The sequence below is a fragment of the Perca fluviatilis genome, chromosome 7 (assembly GCF_010015445.1).
Source record: "Perca fluviatilis chromosome 7, GENO_Pfluv_1.0, whole genome shotgun sequence".
Lineage (NCBI taxonomy): Eukaryota > Metazoa > Chordata > Actinopteri > Perciformes > Percidae > Perca > Perca fluviatilis.
Window position 1 is genome coordinate 446525 of NC_053118.1, and position 20040 is coordinate 466564.

The 20040-nt window shown below is 43.0% G+C and overlaps 1 protein-coding gene across 4 annotated transcripts in view; it reads right to left on the minus strand.

Moving 5' to 3' along the window:
* The window catches only part of LOC120562122 (vacuolar protein sorting-associated protein 13B), a 380029-nt gene that overhangs the window by 101987 nt on the left and 258002 nt on the right, over window positions 1–20040 (minus strand). For all 4 annotated transcript variants that reach the window (XM_039805631.1, XM_039805634.1, XM_039805630.1 and 1 more), the window contains 4 exons: window positions 12644–12985; window positions 10814–11228; window positions 10405–10542; window positions 3425–3820 (listed from right to left, as the gene is read on the minus strand). In XM_039805631.1, the coding sequence (XP_039661565.1) occupies window positions 3425–3820; window positions 10405–10542; window positions 10814–11228; window positions 12644–12985 (1291 nt within the window). The remainder of the gene's footprint in view (window positions 1–3424; window positions 3821–10404; window positions 10543–10813; window positions 11229–12643; window positions 12986–20040) is intronic.

Here is a 20040-nt window from a genome sequence, read left to right on the forward strand (position 1 = left end):
TCTTCTGCTTTCCCTTTCTTTCCTGTATTATATCTCCTTTCTTTCTCTTTCCATCTAACCTTGTTTATTGACAGACGTGTTTTCCTCATCTGCTCCTCTGTCCTACAACTCATTCCCCTGTTCTACTTTCTGGTACTATATAACCCGTTCTGCTTAATCTGCATTTTTCTCTGTCTAATCATGTTTTATTTTTTACAATTTCTGTTATCTGACTCCTCCTCCTCTCTCCCTCTACTTCTATATCTCCATCACCCTCCTGCTTCCCTATATTTACAACTCTTCCCTTCCAACTCTCCTCCTGTTTCTCTTTGCACACTGGCATCATCCTGAGGTCTGCTCAGGATGTGCTCCATCAATCAAGCAACAACAGTAGTGGTACATACTGTAGCGGTAGTAATACTACATTCTCCTGTCTTACATCTCTCATGTACAGCCTCTCCCAGGGGGGTCATTCCCGCTGACTTATTGTGGCAGCTCAAACGCTCAACCTAACAGAACGGGAATCCTAACCTTTATCTTTGTAAAATTCCAAGGTATCCATTTTCGGAGGTACAGAGCGGACTGGAGAGGCCAGAGTGCTGAGTGATGGAGGCAGTGCAGCTAAGGCTAAAAGTCAGCAGATACATCTATTGTCACCAGCGATCAGTCTGTGTAATTGGAGACAGTTTGTCTCCTTTCGATGGCAACAAATCTGGAAACACTATGCGAAGAAGCCCTCAGGGAAAATCCCTGTGTGTGTTGTGACAAAGATCTCTAAGAGTGCTAAAGTTATCAAGCAAGAAAAAGAAGAAGACACAACTAGGTGAGACAAACATGTTATTCAGCGGGAGAACTTCTGACACCTACTTAAAAATACAGTTTCCCATGCAACAAAAATCCTCTTTGTGGGCATTTGGTGCCATGTACACTGATATCCTCCACATGAAGTTTTAACACGCTCTCAGAGATGAGGCAAAGAGATGAAATACCAGGGCCGATAATGAGATCTACATACAGGATCTTAAACCTCTCAGGTATTTCAGAGAGCACTAAAATATGATATATGAGGAGCTGAATGAAACCTCTGGTACACACATGATGACAGCATTAGTTTTATGGCAGTTATTATAACGTCTTGTTCGGAACAGACATAAATGATGTTGTGTTTTTTGGACCATAACAACAAACACTATTTCAAAGAGTATGGAGCCAAACTGGGGATGAATGAGCCAATGGATGTCAATAAACACCTGGGGTCCTGATCCCAACATTTCTATTTGCGTCCAGTCAAATTACAATGTCTTACGGGCGGAGCTGTGGCTCTGTGTCAAGGTGCTGGTAACTGTGGTGTAAACAGTATCCATGAAAAGACAGTTTACTGCACACTAATCTCCATTTCCTTTGTTTACTGTAAACAAATCAAAGAACTACTATTAACAAATCTCTTTTGAAAAGTATTTCTATGTGCAAAGGAAGAGAAAGCACGATAAATAGTAGAGTCATGTGAGAGCAAAGTGAGTGGGAGGGGATTAGCTTTCATATTAGTACAATTGTCTCTGAACTCTATTTCTTTTTCCATTGCAGTGCACACGCAGTTTCAACTGTGTTTATCGAAGTCAACACATCAAAGATGGATGAAAGCTGAAAAGCTGGTGAAAATCAGAGCAGGGCAGCAGCGCTGAGTATTGTGTCACTGTGCAGTTATGCAGATTTGAGTAAACAAAGTGCAAATTGTTTGAGGTTTTAATTAACATTTTCGACAATCATTTTATCCCAAGTAACCCAATATAACAACATCTGTCAAACAGATGCAGGCACTTAGGGAGCCCAGTTCCATCTCTGTGCTCGTCCCCCTGCAACCCCAGTCAACAGGGGCTGTGTAGCTCAGTGGTCCCGAGGTACAAAACATCTACTCACAAAATAACGAGTGGTCCCTGATATCTCCTGCATGTGGCATGTCAGCCCCTCACCCTCTTTCATCTTTTCTCTTCCCATCTGCTGTCAAATTTAGAAGACATGCCAAAAAAAAAAAAAAAAAGCAAAGACTGAAACACAAACCAAAATTCTCTGATCATCTGTTACAGCGCATCGGCTCACACCCAACGGCACAGAGAAATTGGAAGCTTTTTAATTTACATTAGCATTAGCAGTTCTGATTGTTCGAATGGAAACACTGTGATGCCTTCTGGATAATAGTCAGTGTTGATGATGAAGGGTTAGGGTTTGGTCCGAACACGAAAATAAACATCTCGCTCTCTCACACGCACACACACACACGCGCGCGCACACACACACACACACACACACACACACACACACACACACACACACACACACACACACACACACACACACACACACACACACAGTCTCACAACAACTTTTCCAAGACTAACACAAACATCTCACTTTACAGTTTACTGACAAACCTTGTTTTTGGCAGATGAGGGCTTTGCTAGCATGTGTAAAAAAACAAAAAAAAAAACATATTCCAAATAAAACTAAAATCAATTCTGGTATTTGGTTCCCAGTGTGAGTGAATGACAGTGTGTCAAATTGTCTAAAAAGGCAGAGACATCACATATTCTTCAACAAACAAGGGTGGAAAGTGGAAAGTTTGACTCAGTGCAATGCAGTGAGATACTGAAGAAATATTCCGAACGGATTTATACTTTCTCCTCTTCTTTTTATACTGTACAACCTGCTGTTTAATTAAACACATTACTATGCATGTTAGGAACATGTTGCACCACCTCAGCTAATACCTAATCAATTTGAATATGAATGAATAACAAATATAAGTGCGGTGCACTGGGTATAGCTCTCCATCAATATCTGTTTGGTTACACACTGACCCGAAATGGAACAATTTGTTCTCCACTACATTTTTGTATTGGATATTTGGAGCTCAGTCTACTGTACATGTGCTTCATTTTCAAAGGGCCTGGGTTGGTTCCTGTTGGCACACACGGTGAGCTTGGGTACTAGGCAAATGACACCACAAAAAAAACATGTACGTTCAGCGGAGTATAATACTGAGTCTTAAAATTGTGGTTTCTTTAAAAGATGATACAATTTGCCAAATGGGTGAAGTCATTACAGTTGTTTCCAATGTAGCTCCACCTGTTTCAAGAATTTCTTTGAAACAAGTGGCAATGTTTTTTTTCGTTTTCACATAAAAAAAAAAAGAAAGAAAAAAAAAAAGTCATAATGAGTGAGTCATTTAAGGTCCAGGCCCTTGTTACTTTGGATTTAAACACCACGGGTCATTTACTGAGCTCAGAGAAGTCTTAGTAGGGGGTTGGAAAAAATAAAATAAAATGTTTCGATGGTCTAGTTAAAGAAGCAGCGCAACTGTGTACCTTTTGCTTCTCGTGTGCCCACATAAGCTCAATGTTATTTTTTAGTTCCTGCAAGAAATTAAAGAAGTTTTTATTTTACTCACCTTCTATTCTAGGCCCTGACTTCACGTTCAGACTTCCTGTCATGGCCGACACTGTTACGGTCACGCTGGGCCTCATTGGATGGGCCTCTGTCTCCATGACTACTACAATCTGGGCAGTGTGGAGAGAGACCTTGTGGAAGGACAGCGCCAGGGCCCCGACGCTGCTGGCTTTACCCAGGTCAGAGGCCTGATGGTGCGGCTGTGAACGAGAAGGAAAGGGCCTCGGCAGTGTCTTGGTAGGGGAGGAATGAGGGGTGGAGGAAGCTGATGGTGGTTTACTGGAGGTACCCCACGTGGTGTTTGGTAGGACTTTCTCCAGGTAAGCTTTGGCCTGCTCCAGCTTTGCCAGTGTGGGGTTGATTTTCAGAGGGCGCCACAGCTCCACATTCACCTCAGCTGTGGAGGGAGACAGAAAGAAAAGAAAATGAGGAGACAAAAGAAACGGTAAAGAAAAGAGACAAAATAATGTTTTTAAAACCGTGCTGGTCAACAAAACGTAACAAACAACAACTCCGTCTATGTAACGTTTCTAAGCAGTCTCTCTCAAAATTAGGGAGCATCTCTTGTGCTCAGTCTGGTTTAGTTAGCTCTGGAAGTACAAAGAGCAAGGCTTTTGGGCAGATAATAAAAACAAGACTTTATTGTCGAGACAAAACAAAAAGCTACCTCATGACAGAAGTACATTGAGTAGAACACACACTCTCCCCGGGGGTTCTGTGTGTGTTCTGTTTGTTTTTTGGGAATGGGAAATTATTATTATTATATATATCTTTTATGATTCAATCTAGTGAAAAAGGGTTAAGTCTTCCTCAGTGCTAAAGCAGGCCCTCCTAAACCATGTTAAACCAAGGACCCGAATTGAATAAATCCACTTCTGGCTGGGGCCCTTGCTCTTTAAAACTTACTCTTGTCATTTGGAAACCCACCATAAACTGGACACAATTCATTTGAGGGTTTTAAGAAAAGGCAGTTTTCATAAATGTCCCACTGAGCAAGATCTGTTGCTATCTAACCCATGGAATAGTGCATGGTACCGTGTCTCGTAAATCAAGCGCTCCTCCTCTTCTAATCACTCAGCTTTGCATGCAAGGACCAAGTTAAAAAACAGCTGGGCAGAGTCTCAATCTCTTTCTCCTTGTCTTATATGCACACACACACACACACAAGTACTGGCTGTCTCACTGTAACATCCTAACGTGACACTGTGGAATAGCAGAAGAGAATCTTTTCCTAATGCCAGCCACATAAATCCAAGACTCCTCGGCTCTCTCCCGTTCTACCTCTCTCTCTGGTGCACTGCAGCCTTCAAACACTTGACTGGAATTTACAGAGACACATGAATTAACTCAATGCCGTTTTACACCACTTCCATTATCCCATTTTTCCACTTGGTCATGATGATGGGAGAGGGAAGCAGCCGAAAACAAGCACAGCTGTTTTTCATGGTCTCATCAAGGCACCAGAGTTTAGAGAGTTTTTAAGGGTTTTAAGCCTCCCGTCTGTCTCCTTCCCAGGTAGGAGCACTGGATGACATGAGCGGGAGCGCTGCCAAGCTGCCCTCAGGATTCTTTCTCATTTAATCCAGTGGAAGTGAGGCACATGGTCAAATGAAAGGATGGCTGGAGAGAGGGATTGGGAGGAAAGATAGGTGGAATTTGCTTTGCAATGTAGCTTATCATTTCCACTTGACTTTTCACCAGAAAACTTTCCAGTGGTGGAATAAATAGCCCATATGCAGCTGTTCCTCTGCTCCTCTCCCTTCCTTCTTTCACCATTTCATTTTCTCGCTCTGTTTCATGTAGCCCATTCTTCTGCTTCTTTCTCAGTCCTTTCTATCTTTTACTCTTCCTCCAACCCTCAATCTAATCAACCCCTCCCCCCCTCTGTAATCACACAAAGCTGTCTCTGATCACCCAGTCAGGGCCAGCGCCGGGCCTTGCCTGGCTCTCTGCACAGGGAGACCTGGTCCTCATTATCGATTGTCCTCCATCCCGAGGTCCCTCTTTCCCCCCTGACCTGAAAATCCCATTCTACCCCTGATTCCCAGCCAGTTCTGGTGTGACGATAGGGGATTTATTATGTGTTCAGAAACTCACCTGGCCTGAGAGAGCAGTGCAATGGATTGCTCGCTATAACCCCAGCGTTGTAATACCTAACCTATATGTATCTTTTACATAATATGGGACATTAATCCTGAGTTAAAGTTCTGATGAACAGTATGTTTTCGGTGGCCTGGAATCATCATTAGCACATCTGTTCCACTGTCTCAAAAAAACATAAATCTGAATGGATGGAGATTCAAATTCATACATCATATAGTGCTGTTTCACATATTTGGAGGAACCAAGAAACACTAAGTCAGGACCTTATCTGGACAGGGGTGGGTGGAGGAGTTGTCTCCTCCTATGAATTGAGCTACCACATGCAGCTTATAGCATATAGCATTCAGGGCCAGCCCAGGAGTATCTGAACTAATTTTAGAGTGACATTGTGTGAACTCAGAAACAACTGTCCATAGAGGACCCTGTACAACATCTGTACAGCTTCCCACTGGCTTCATTCAGCAACCGATGGCGCACATTTTTACTGCAGTGGAGAGATGTCAAAAGATGAATCTTTTGCAAAATTCTAATAAAAATTACATAGCAGCATTATACGGCTTCAAGTTTGAGTACATCTGTGTCATTTCCCTACGTTTGGTTGTTTCTCTGGAGCTGTGTGTGTGCGAGACAGCCTTTACAGCACTGTTCCATGTGGTTTCACTATCAGGGCAAAGACGGCATAAAACGAGGAAACTTAAACCTCACAACAGAAAAAAAGAAGCTATTTACAAGCCATGACAGACTTATACAAAATCCTATATTTATGGATTAAGATGTAACGCCGTACTATGATAAAGACTTCTATCAACAATATACACTGCTGCACCTCTTTAACACCGTCAGTGAAGAACTGAGAACACAAATGGCAATCTTATGTAATGCTGCTTTCAAATGTGCTTTAGGAGGGCAAGGAAATACTGCTGAGATTCTTTTTTTTATTAAAGGGAGGAAATATCAATTATTGAAAAAATTGTGGCACTTTCATTGCCAAGCAGGGGGAGTCCAAAGAGGGCTTTTTGAGCAGTGGCCTTCTCACACATAGGAGTGTTTTTATTGGGAACACCTTGGCTTCAGCCATAAGACTACTGGCTATTTCAAGCTGGAGACTGTCAGTGGAAAGCCTGTGCATGGAGCAGGCATCAAGCCTATAGGTTGAGAGGTGGTGTTGGTGTTCACATACCTTTAAAGAACAGGACTTAATGTGAACAAGCTGGGGGAAATCATAGACTGGCCCTTCTCAGGTGTCAGCCTCTATTAGCGCTGGAGAAAGTGGGAGATCAAGGTCTGACAGAGGCACATACACACACACGTATATATCTCTGTAAAGTGGTGGGGCAGATCAAATATGCTTATTACCCAGGTTACTGTGCCTTTTTGACAAGGTCATGCATGACGCCGTCCCCACTTTGAACCTGGTGTTGGTTATATGTGTGTGTGTGTGTGTGTGTGTGTGTGTGTGTGTGTGTGCAACCACAACGAACATTGTTTTCATTCCCACCCCACCTTTGATTTCTCTAGCTGACTTTTACGCTTGACTCTTGACAGCAGAAAGCCTGTGTCTGACACAGGTGGCAATGTGTCCAATTACACAGGGTCCATATGTGAAGGGTATTTGTGTATGTCTGTGTTTGTAATGGCCAATAATTTTTTTTGGGGGGGGAGGGGGTATCTGTAGAATCCCACTGTCACAAAAAAAAAGCCTCAAACCAAGTGAGGCCAGTGACACGCGCCTCAGCTACCATCTGACTCAAATTAGAGTGGTTCTGGACGGTTCGGAGGGGCACAGGCTTGTATACAGTAACTGACAACATTTCTACGAACCCATAGCTTGACGGGAACCAGGGACATGGGAGAGTAATGGTTCCAATTTGTTCTAGCTAATCTATCACCTGTTGCTTCTCTCGTCTCCAAGTGGTAGCAGTTACATCTCTGGACTCGCTCACTGACCCTCTCAAAGACTGGAACGGAGTAGGAAAGATGAGAGAGGGAGGGAAGGAACGTGTATGTGTGTGTGTGTGTTGTGAGTTTGCTGGTCAATCACTGAACCCTGCTCATGTTGAAAAAAACTAAGTCATCTGGGGCCTTTTTCATGTATGTGTTTGCTGGTCAAGCCTTGAACCCTCCTGGTTTACAAATGTGGCTTCCTGTATGTACTTGCATTAGTAATGTTTATATATATGTATATATATATATATGTATATATATGTATATATATATATATATATATATATATATATATATATATATGTGCGTGTGTGTACATGGTCAGCGGCTGCCGAGTGAGGGTCAGTGCTGAAACACCATCCACTTTACAGTACACATGTTACGAGTGTTTCCCACTCGGCATCCTTGGGAGGGCAGCTTTGATTGGTCTTGCAGAATAAATGCTGCTGAAATTGCGAGCATTTTGCTGTAAACACACAGCAAGACATGGCCTCAAAGCGGTCTGCTCTCCGTTTGCGCCTCGTTTAAATAAATCAAATGTGAAGCCTTGCTCGAATCAAAGAAGAGCCGCCGGACATGATACATACACAATCGCCACACACACACACACACACACATACACAGTGACAGGTAGTTCTAAAAACACCAGGGGATTGATGATTGATGAATAAAATGCTAAATGCCCTTTTTCTTCCTAATCCTGTCTTCATCGATCCTCCCTTTTTTTCTTCGTCGCACTCCTTTTTGTTTCATGATCAAATTAGGTGTATCCAAACAATTAAACTCGACTGAGTAGAGGCATCAAAACGTGTCTCACCAGGTCATTTACTGAACCTTATCATGAATGATGCTGATGCTTCAGTTCAGACTGATACACCTTTCTGACTGTGTCTAAGTACGGTCTACACAACAGGAATGACTGTATTCCGCAACAGGTCGAATCTTCTGCTCTTCATTTTTCCTTTGCCTCCTTCTCCCTGAAGAGTATAATTATCTCCACTAGAGAGTCATCTAACCAAACAACTCAGAGTTGAAAATGTGTGTGTGTGCGCGCCTGTGTATGTGTGTGTGTGTGAGACTGTGGGTGAAGGGGAACCAGTAGCATGTGTGGTCAATTCTAGATATTTCCAGCACAGCCTGACCTGGGGCAACCTCACACTGAGCCTGGATCCTGTCTGAGTCATTATGGAGGGTGGTGTGTGTGTGTGTGTGTGTGTGTGTGTGTGTGTGTGTGTGTGGGGGAGAGAATGAATGCGAGTGATTATGATTGAAGTTGTCCTTCTGAGACAAGGATGGCTCTGCTCTTCAGAGGTTCAAGGGAAACACCTGACTGTAATTGTGCAATGTCGACATCTGCGCTTCAACTAAACACTGGAATCAGATGTAACCACAGCATAATGTAATAGAGATATGACAGGCAGTAACCCTGTTCAGTAAAACATCCTGTCAATAAATCACTTAAAGCTGTAAAATCAGCGCTGTGCATTATGCAGTTTCGAATACATAAATATACCAAGTGTACCTAAATCTATTTGAATATTTATTTAACCTGGAAACAATACTACATCTAGTGCTGTTCTTCTTTCTCGCTCTTCTCCAAAGGCAGATCAGAGGTCAGTGCAGTATATACTCTCTATCGAAGGACGATTTCTCTTTACTCAACCTGCCTCTCCTGTATACAGCGAGAACCCATCAGACAGGAATCTATTAACCATGTAAGCTCAAAAGCTGACTGAAATTCTTATGCAATTCGTGCCTCATGGAAAGGTCATGCACGCTGTAATTTGACAACTGGCGCCATCTGGAATGAGCAGAGGGGTAGATGGACATTGGTGGTGTGCGGCTGTATTGTGTGATTGCAGTGGTGTACAGAGAGCTGCATTGTGTTGTGTGATTCCAGGTGGACAGAGAAGCTGAGGGCTTTTCCGCTGACAGCAGGAAGGGATGGGTGTGGGTGAAGGGGCTATACGCTTCCCCGAACCATCATCAATAACACCTACAGTTCAGCCTGGAGCTCCCTTTTTGTCTATATGCACAGTATGTGCTCATGATTGTTTACATGTGGAAGAAAGACAGACTATATGTCATAGTATGTCCGTAGTTGTGTGTGTGTGTGTGTGTGTGTGTGTGTGTGTGTGTGTGTGTGTGTGTGTGTGTGTGTGTGCGTGCGTGCGTGTGTACAGTATGTGTATGCATCTGGCCAACTGGGTTCAGGGAGCTGAACTCTGAAGGATGTCCTGCGCCTACACACACTCTGCATGCAACTCTCATTGGGATAACAAGGTTGCACACTCTCATCCACTCAAAAGCCCACTCATGATTTTATTCATTGCTGTAATATTTGGGTAGGATGTCAGCCGCACCCTTGGGTCAACAACCTTAGCTTAAAGCTGCTCATATGGATATCATATCAATCTAAAAATAGACAACCAAACCCTGTGAAAGCCAAATCCACAGAAGCCTGACATTACACACACACACACACACACACACACACACACACACACACACACACACACACACACACACACACACACACACACACACACACACACACACACACACACACACACACACACACACACACACACACACACACACACACACACACACTTAAATCCACAGGAGCTGTAGTCTGCTGTTCAAAGTGAGTATTTAGCGATATCAGTTGCCTACTGTGGAAAACATCCGCAATGTCATTTAGACTGCTCATCATATGCACACACAGCCGAAAAGTAGACCTATTGTGTTCGGCTCTGGGATGTGTTTGATCTGTGTGTATGTGTGTGTCTGCTGCTTCACAGCGGTGGACATGTCCCCTGAAATGGGATTAAATGTAAAACGGATGCCTTTAAACAGTAAAAAGCATGTTAGCGTGAGTATACAGAAGTTGCATGCGTCGAACAATGTGTGTTGTGCGTGCATGACCCTCACCCGGTCCATTGAGGAAATCTTTGATCTGGAGGCAGAGCAGGGGGGGAGGAATGCCCGTTTTACGGTCTACCTCTCCTGCTACTGTCTGCAGCCAAAACACATTGTAGTCCAGAGACTCTGGCAGAGTCTTTCCTGGGTCTGGATGAAAGATGAAGAGATTAAGAAAAAGAAAAAAGAGGTGAAAAGGGGCAAGGAGAAAGGAAGAGAACAGCACAGACAAAGAAATATTATATAATATATAAGAAATATTTAACATTTACTACTCTGATAGTTTTCCTCTGTGGGTAATTTAAATAGGGTATATATCTTAATCAGAAGATCCAATCCCGACCTTTACTTTAACAGGATCCCTTTGGTATCTCTTCCCCACACACAAACTTTGCCATCCCCCCCTCTTGATCTCTCTTACCTAGACACTTGTAGTCAGAAGCTACTCCTCTTAAGGCCACATCAAACACAGAAAGCTCCATCCTCTGCTTGCGGTGGTGGCAGCTGAGCAGAGCAGAAGGTTGCATCACCTGGATGTACAGGAGGGGTTCCAGCACCTGGTCCCCAGCCCCTCTTCTCCCCGGCTGCCTCACGATGGTTACACCCAGGGCTTGGCGGGCTGAGGAGCGGCTGGGAGTTGGCAGGCCACTCAGGGATAGCAGGCTGCCTTTCAGCAGCGGAGAGGCCGGCTGGGAGTTGTTGCTGTTGAGGATGTCCTCGGCGGTTAGGCCAGCGAGAGATTCCTGGGCAGCTGGAGCAGGGTCTGGAGTGGGGGAGGCTGAGGCTGGAGGAGACTCAGGCAGGATCTCAGGCAAGTTAAGGGCACTCTTTCCCACCTAAAGCAGATGAAGAAAGATCATTCAGTACTGTGTCAAGCTAGCCTCGTGAGACCGTCCTGATCTCGCGAGCTCCAGTTTTCCACTCGCAGATCAGTCTGGCATCTTGAGATAGAGAAAATTTGGAGCCGTTTGCCAAACGACCGACCAATCAGCGTTGGTTTGGAGGTGGGTTAGGTGGTGATAGACAGATGGTTTATCCAATCAGCTAACCAGTATTTTCAGACAGCGGTAGCCCCAATTCTGTTAGCCGCTCGCTAATGCTTTTTTTCTCTTGGATCCTTCTTTTGGAATATGGTCCAGCAACATGAAATGGTGCCTTTTATTCCTAAATTCTCGTTACACAAACGGCAAATATCCTTTACTGACATGTTGCTTGCTTGCTGAGCTAACGAGCTATGCTTTGCCTGCAGCAGCAGGGGCGGGCTTGTGGTTGTATTTTCATACGCTTCGTGGATCTGATAGGTTGATTTGGCCCGTCTATCACCAACATAGGTGATAGACAGATGGTTCATCCAATCAGCTAACCAGTATTTTCGCCCCTTCCCAAAAGTTCTCCAACGGAAAGTTCCCAGATGGATATGCCGAGCAAATGCGAAGCAATCCATCTGGCGGAGTCAGGTTAGTGTCAAGCCACACCTTCCACAAATTTCACTGCAATTATCTGAGGCGTTGATTCAATGAGATGCTGGAAACATTACTAATGTTTTGGTCCATTATAACTCGCCAGCATCATGCAATTTAGACAGATCCTGTTGATCCTATCCATATACTGTACATCCGTTTGGGGGAACTGGCTGTTCACAAGAACACATTGTATTAAATAAAATGGCCACTCAGTGTACAGCAGATGTGAGCAAATAGACATTATTACCAAAAATGAAAACGTCGAAAGTTCTAAATGTCAGTGACAACTATGTGTTTGTTTTTCTATTTTGTGTGGGACATTGTTGAGTTGGTGCCCAGAAGCATTTCACTTACAAATCAGCCCAGATCACATTACCCCTGACTAAGTGTAAAGAGCACCATTTTATATACATCATACATATAGTACATGTACATTTAAAGTCTTAAGTCAGCTAGATGGGCAGTGACAGATTGAATGGAATAGCGCAATGACTAACTGTACCATACAAATCCGTGTTACAGTATAAAACAGGCCATTATGATGGACTTTGGACTTTATGAAATGACTCTCATAAACCACATACCACCAAACCACCAAATTTCTAAAGTTGAATTGAAAACTGTGTAATATTAATCATCTGTACTTAGACACCACTACAATCCTCACATAAATAACACATATTGCTATTGTGTAAGGTATGAAAAATTATACACAAATGGACAACTGCCAAATCCAGGAACTGACTCTGGAACAGAAAAAGCTTCCATGTCACAGGCTTTTTGTTTACCTTCTCCCCAGGCTCCTTCTTGTCGGGTGTGCTGGGGGTATCTGACGATGAGGGAAGGGCCTTTGGGGCACTGGAGCAAGCATAGGTCATGACAGACAGCCTACTAGCTGTGAGAAAGATGTCGAAAGGGATGAAGCTGAGGTTCTTGGTGATGGTGGACTTTTGTGAGGGCCTAGCGATGCAGTGGTGGCTGGCCCCACTCTGCTGCTCGATTTGGACGATGCGAATGGGAGCGCTGTCGCTGCCGAAGCCGCTGTCCTGCCCAGTTCCGCTGTGACGCGACAAAGAGTCGACGCCTGCCGCAGGGTCTCGAATGCCACGCTTCTGCTCGTATCGACGCACCTGCACACAGAAACAGAGAAAGGTAAGGCTGTGTCACTGATGCTGACTTTTTTTTAGCCTTGAAGTCTACTGGAGATGGCTGGAGCTTCACTGTAAAAAATAAAATAAAAAATAAAAATAAGTATGCACACAACTGTTTTGTTTTCATACAACCAACTGCCACAACATTATAGTTGAAAAGAGAGCGCATGATGTAAGGTGCACCCTCAAACAGCAGTTATTAAATCATGCAAGTAAAGGAAAGGTAGAAACTGAAAAAATACAAAAAAATACATAAAAAAACATGGTATTTCTCTCTCTCACACACACAGACACACACACACAGGGGCAGCTGGTACCTGCTGCGTAACTTGAGAATTGAATTTGCATTAAAACAAACCGCATTATCTTAAACCAAAGCAAGATGCTGTGTTAGAATCACAGAGATGGATCACAGCATCAAATAAAAATTGGATCAGAGCATTCGTTTTCTTTTTTGCAAAGTTTCTTTCTTGTTTGGATCCTGACTTTACAAGAGGACACAAACCAAATAACTTGCTTGATTGAAACCATAGACAAATTGACCAAAGAAGGAGAGCATCGTATATAGCCACAGACATTACAGGCATGCTCTGGGACTTTTCCTGCGGTCTTAAAATCATGTTGCACTTTCTTGCAATATTGGAAATGTCTTTTAAAAAGAATCAAATCGTTTCGTGCAGCGACAATGGTATTGTGTCTAAAGCAGCCGAGATTTTATGCTTGGCTCCAACTAACGGATGTCGGGAGAGTTCCAGCCGTTGTGGCAATAAAAAGCGTTCAGTGACAGATGATATAAATCAATGTGAGTAGGTTACTGGGTTTCAAGGGACAATGAAAACAGGCATCTTTATTCTGCTACCAAAGCATGCCATCTTCAAGACTATAAAGAAGCCGCCACTGGCTCCCAGGGGACAGGAACGAGACAAACATAGAAAACTAAACGCTACCTATCAACTAATAAATTACTGGACATGTTTATATAGAAATGACATGTGTGGGTAAAAAAAAGCTGCAATAAACAGAAGCGTCATAAATGTGCGTGGAATATATTTTGTAGATGCTGAGAAAAAACTTCAAGCCATCCCCACAAAAGCAACCGCTGTTCTTTTTTTTCTTAAAGAATATTTTATTTTTGGACATTTTTAGGCCTTTATACGTGGTGCGCACGCTCAACCAGGTGAGCCATCCAGGTACCCCGAGCACTCGCTTTTCTCTCGTACAGTGAAGCTAAGACCGTCGGAAGTAAAAATACATAAAAAGACAAAGATGGCAAAGGCCGTTTCAGTTTATTGCACCACTGCATCATATCAATTAAACACTCCTCTTATAGCTGCAGATTTGTCAGGTGCATCATGGGTAGAATTGGGCTTATTAATCATCATCATTTCCAATAACATGTCCAAGTCCAACAGATACCCCATTATTGAGGCCTTCCCCTCATGTTTCCCATTCATGATAATGGATACAACGTCAGCTTCAATTAGCTACTGCTGTCTTTTGAAACATGATTGTGATAAATTGAAAATAGAGGAAACATACAGAGAGTTTTCAAAAGTCCCAAGGTATGTCCCATCTTATCCCACCCTTGTCTGCTCCAAACTGCACATGGTTACTATTACAGCATGTACTCTCAGCTGCCCCTTTTCTCTCTCTACATCGCTCCCTCCCACCCACTCCATGAGAATTTTAAATGTATATTATTGCTGTGGCGGAGATAGTGTTTCAAGACCTCCAGGCAAATACTAAACCCACTGGCAGCACATTAGACAGAATACTTGACTTATTAGATATTTCCTATTCTAAACAGTGTCATCAAAGGCTAAGAACAAGAGCCATATAAAACGCCGCGGCATGCCTGCCCGCCTGCCTGTTCTGTTCTGTTCGTCCAGGCTCATGTGTGGGGCTTCTATAGGATCGGCCCTGCCAGATCCCTCTCCTTTCCCTGGCCTAATGAGGACAGGATGTGTGCACTTCTTTTCTGTAGAAATGTAAGATTTTCCAAGCAATGGGGAGGGGAGAGAAGGCAGAAAAGGGTCTGGACTTGTCTCCATGTGTGTTGTGTTAAGCGGGTGAAACTTGTATTGAGGTAAGGAGGTATTTAAAAAAGGTATTCAGCAAAGGCAAAATGTCCACTCCAAAGAGCGCCACACGTTGGAAGGGACAAATAAGCTGCACAGCAGCTGGGAAAGAGCAAGCGCAAGGGGAAACTGCCAGATTCTCTTTACGCTTCTCTGTCTCTCTTCCCAAGCTTAGGCTGTACACATGCATTTACAATTACAGCAAATACCCCGTCTTCTCTTTAACCACCACTACTAAGAGAGTGCCCCCTAAGCAAATTCTTGGTCTATATTTAGATGTGCTTACAAGTGGAATAACGGATAATGGGGAACACAATTGGGGGCGTAGAGGAAAAGAGACAATGAGAAAACATACCACAGCACACAGTTGTTCATATAGTTTGAATCAATGCATGCAATCAGTGCATTCACAAACATGTACACATAAACACACATGAAGTCAGTTGCTTTTCCAGGGTTTGAGCTCAGCTATATTTTGAAAGCACATGACTGGATTCATTCCTGTTTCTAGGCTCACTTATTTTATTCACTATTTTAAAGTTATACACAGAAAACATAAACCTATGGCTCTGTAGTCTATATGCTTTAACCTTTGGCCAATTTATTCATTGACAGAGGGCAATAAATTCAGAATACAAACATGCACTGTAGCTGCAGGCATGGTCCCAGCTGAAATCCCCTATTCCAACCATTACTTTCTATTATATTATATAATGGCTGCACTGAAGCACTGTTTCCAGATCCCAACGCAATCTTTCTCTGAACTTAGTTGATCATGATCATGCGACTACACACATATACACCCCCCCCACCTCCAAACCCCCATCAGCCAATCATGAGGTCATCCCCTCAGAGTCTCTAGGCAGAACATTCTGGAAAATGGAGGATAATCCCCAAAGTGTGAAACCATGAGTCTCCCAAGTGCCAATCATATCAGAGTGCATCTGTACGACTTCTGACCCCTATTTCTGTCAGTGTAACTCAGAACAGCTTGGCTAGAGGAAGGCTAATATGCGGAAGCAAATGTCACATCATCCAAATGCCACCAGTTTACAGTGTTGGCTGGCTAGTCGAATATGACAACATCACTTTTACATCTGAATACCACATATGCAGTTGATTGTTTCCAGATGAATGAAAAGTAGGTTGCAATTCAGGTTCAGAGATCAGGGAACATGAAAAATGTGGATGTTTTAAGATGGTAGAGAAGTCCATTGTAGCCGACAGGAAAGCATATAAGAAATAAAGTTAAAGTAACAAAGGTGACTAATATTCCTTTTAAAAGGGTCCATTTAAACGCCACACATCCTCACTGAAGTCTGGATTATATATCAAAGCTTCAAGGGACATGAAAAGCACCCAAAAAGGGAGCAAAAAACTATATTACTACTACTACTATATTTTAAGCATGGCACAAAAGATGGGCACGAGAAAGAACAACATGCCACTAAACAACTAAACACGTGACAGGAACACAGAAAGATTATGACAACAGGGCATCGATACTAAATAGTTAAAGGCCTGTCGGTGACATAATCTAAGTACTGGTGAATGGAAAGGTTGGTTGAGTGACATCACTGGTAAGTGACAACAGTGCTAATTGTGGAAGAAAGTCAAGGCAGCGGTATAAAAAGAACTTGAACATTAGTGTTGAGTGAAATAGGTCAGCAACTTGACATCATTAGAGAAGTACAGAGTTGTTCAAAGAAAAGTATGTGGGGACAACGTCACAGAGAGCCAGAAAATAAAGTTACTTCACATGTATTGTGTTTCCCTTTCTGGCTGTCACCTCCTCAGGTTTTCCCAACATTGCAATATATAAGCTTGTTTATTAATTTTAACAGATATGACAGTTAATGTGGAGAGAAAACAAGCTGCAATTAGTAGCATGTTTCAAATGAAATGAAACCAGTGATAGAGGCTTTCAGTAGTCAGTCAGGTGAGGTCATCTTAGGAACTGAGCTGCTTTTTGTGCATTTCATGTTAAAAAAAATGTACAGTGTTTATCACAGTTTTCCCATGATCTCTTGTAACTACAGTAGAATTCCCATTGAAAAACATGGAAGCCATATAACTAAATCTTTCTGACAGAACTATTCAGTTGAGCTACTTGCTTGCAGGACGCCTGCATGGAAATTAACTTCTGTATCTTGACTACATCAGACTTTACAGGTTAGGCCCCTGCTGTGCTACCCGCTATTGTTTACCAGAACCATAAAGCTGATAGCAGGCCTCTGTGCTTTTGTGCTGATGGAAGAAAAACCTCAATGCAGCAATACCTCATCTTAATCACAAATAATAACAATGATACTTCACCAAATGCCATAAAGACGGCAATTCATTCTCTCATTTTCTTGAGGAAAACAGAGGGGGGAAGACATTTATAATATGAAGTCACCGGTCTTTGTGCGCCCTAATAGCGGTCACAAAGCTTTTTTGCGCATCAAAGGCAGTCATTTAATACATTCAACTTTGTTTCAATAACAAAGGCAACCTGCTATGCACTTCAGCTGAACCACAACAAAGAAGCAATGGAAGGTCTCGACCCCGGAGCTTGCAAATGGATGCTGAGTGCTCCAGAGTGACTGTCAACTGTATTTTAAACACAGTGTATACTCCAAAGCTCAGGGCGCCGAGTGGGGCCATTTTAACAAGCTCCTTTCACCCAGTAATGCTGGTGGGTGGGTTTACTCCGCCAGGATTTAACAGCATGGGAGACAATATCCTTTTCGTTCTCCCTTTTCCACAATCCAGCCCCAGCTTTAGTGAAATAACAATGTAAGAATATTTTGCTTACCATGTTAGACACTCTCCTGTTCCCCTGATGCCATGTGACATTCAAGGGGGAGAGCAAACATCTGTATGACAGTAATAATGTATGCATGTTGACATTCCTAAAGCGCTGGGTCAGTTGGAACACTTTCCAATCCGGAAAAAGACCTACTGGAGGAGAAGTGAGGAGAGCTGAGGACTGAGTATGACACGGATGGTCTGAAAAAGAGGAACGCCTATGAAACACCTAACTGAAAAAACAAAGGAAAGATGAGCAGACAAGAATACATGATTACAGAGATGTTTATAGCTGCTTTGTGGCTTTGAAAAGCCTTGGCTCTAACACAAAGATGTGAAATGATAAAGGCTGGAGAATGAAAAAAGAAGAATTGTGAAAAGGGTGAGTTAATGTGGTCCATCTGGGGAACGACAGTGTGCTGCTCAACTAAAACCTGGCTCTGGGATATGTGGCGGCCAAAGCCTCTGTTTAATAATTGATTAAACTTCAAAACCGATTCTCTCCTATCGCTGCATATGACATTAATTTGCAAACAAATATTTTGCCACAAATAGAATACGGATTGCCATTGCTTTGTTAAAAAAAAAAAAAAGCAGAGCTGGATCCGGAGCTCTGTCTTTCAGCAGGCTGCAGGGTTGTGCGCAACACATTTGCCTTCCCGGTACGACTCCAGGCCCTAGGAGAAGCTCGCCAAACCCACCATGACCCTCTCGTAAGCTTTAGCAATCAAGAATGATTTAAAAGGTCTGACAGACACCACCCTTAAAGCTCAACAGGAGACATATTGCTTTAGTCATCCTTAAAAGATCCACCAATCTAAACCGAAACCCTGATTCAGATCCACCAATCAAAGCCAATGCTTGGGTTCGGGGGGATTGTGAGGACACCCAGGAATTACCCAATATCACTACAATAACACTGGCTGTTTGTATAAGCAGGATGCAATGCAGTTGTATTACTCGGTGAAGAAAGTGTTCAAAAATGCCAGACGACCATTTCTAGATTAACACCACAAGTGTGTTAGTGAAAACAAACAAAGGGGAAAAGTGGCTTGACCGGCATGATGTAAGCATTCAGAAATGATACACAGACTTTCTCTGCTCATCCGACATAATCTCCTGGCTGGAATCGGATGCTGCTGCCTGGACTTTATCACCAAATGCTTCCATCATTAATGATAAACAAGATATCAGCCGCATGGTAAACAAAACAGGGACAGTAGAGACATTGACATTTCATGATAAAGTTATCTAAAGCTAGATGGAGAACTTGGCAGAAAGAATGTGGCTGAGGGATAATGAATGGCATTTGCACAAAACATCTCTATTAACTCCTTGTCTTACATCCCTGGACAACAGCAACCAGACCCCTAACATTTTATTTGGTAACTGATTAAATTAAGATGAAGGCCAGATGTGGAGTAAAGTAAGATTAGAAGACACGCTACAACAAAAGGGAAAGTGAGAGACAGAGGCACCCTGGGGGTCTCCCCTAATTGCTGTGATCCTGGCCTCCATAGCAGCAAAGTCATCATCTTTCCTTTGTCCTCCCTTCTTTCTTTCCATGGGAATGGAGTGGAGAACAACTGGCTCTTATTAGCTGTCACCATCCCCATTTAGTTTTGAGATATGTGTGGGGGTAATTTTCTAATCTAATATTCAGGCTCCGGTATTTACACATGCCATTAGTCCCTGAGTGAGGTGGGCTTGATGGTGGCGGTGGCGTCTAAAAGTTGTGCGTGTGAAGTGTCTGTGGCTGAGCTACTGTGAGAAATCCTGTGTGTAAATGAAAAGTAAAATCTCTACGTTTGTTAGAGAATGTGTTTGCAATTTGACTTTGAATGCCTATTACTTGTTCGTTTGGTCCATAACAAAGAAATGGTTGTAAGAGCACTGATTCAAAGTAATTCTTTCATTTCATGTTTATATTTCGTAGGTAAAGTGTGGCAATGCACCACTATTCACAGGCACGCACACAGGGGAAACACATCCTCAGTACGGCAGAGAGCTATTCAGCAGAGTAATCATCAGGTTTCAACCTGGCCCTCGAGATCACTCATCCAAGCTTTCAACTTAACATCATTAGCTTTGGCATTATGTTTTCAGCAAACAAACAACAAAAGAGACTTCATACTGCATTGTCTTCAGCACGGGCTCGGTGGTTCA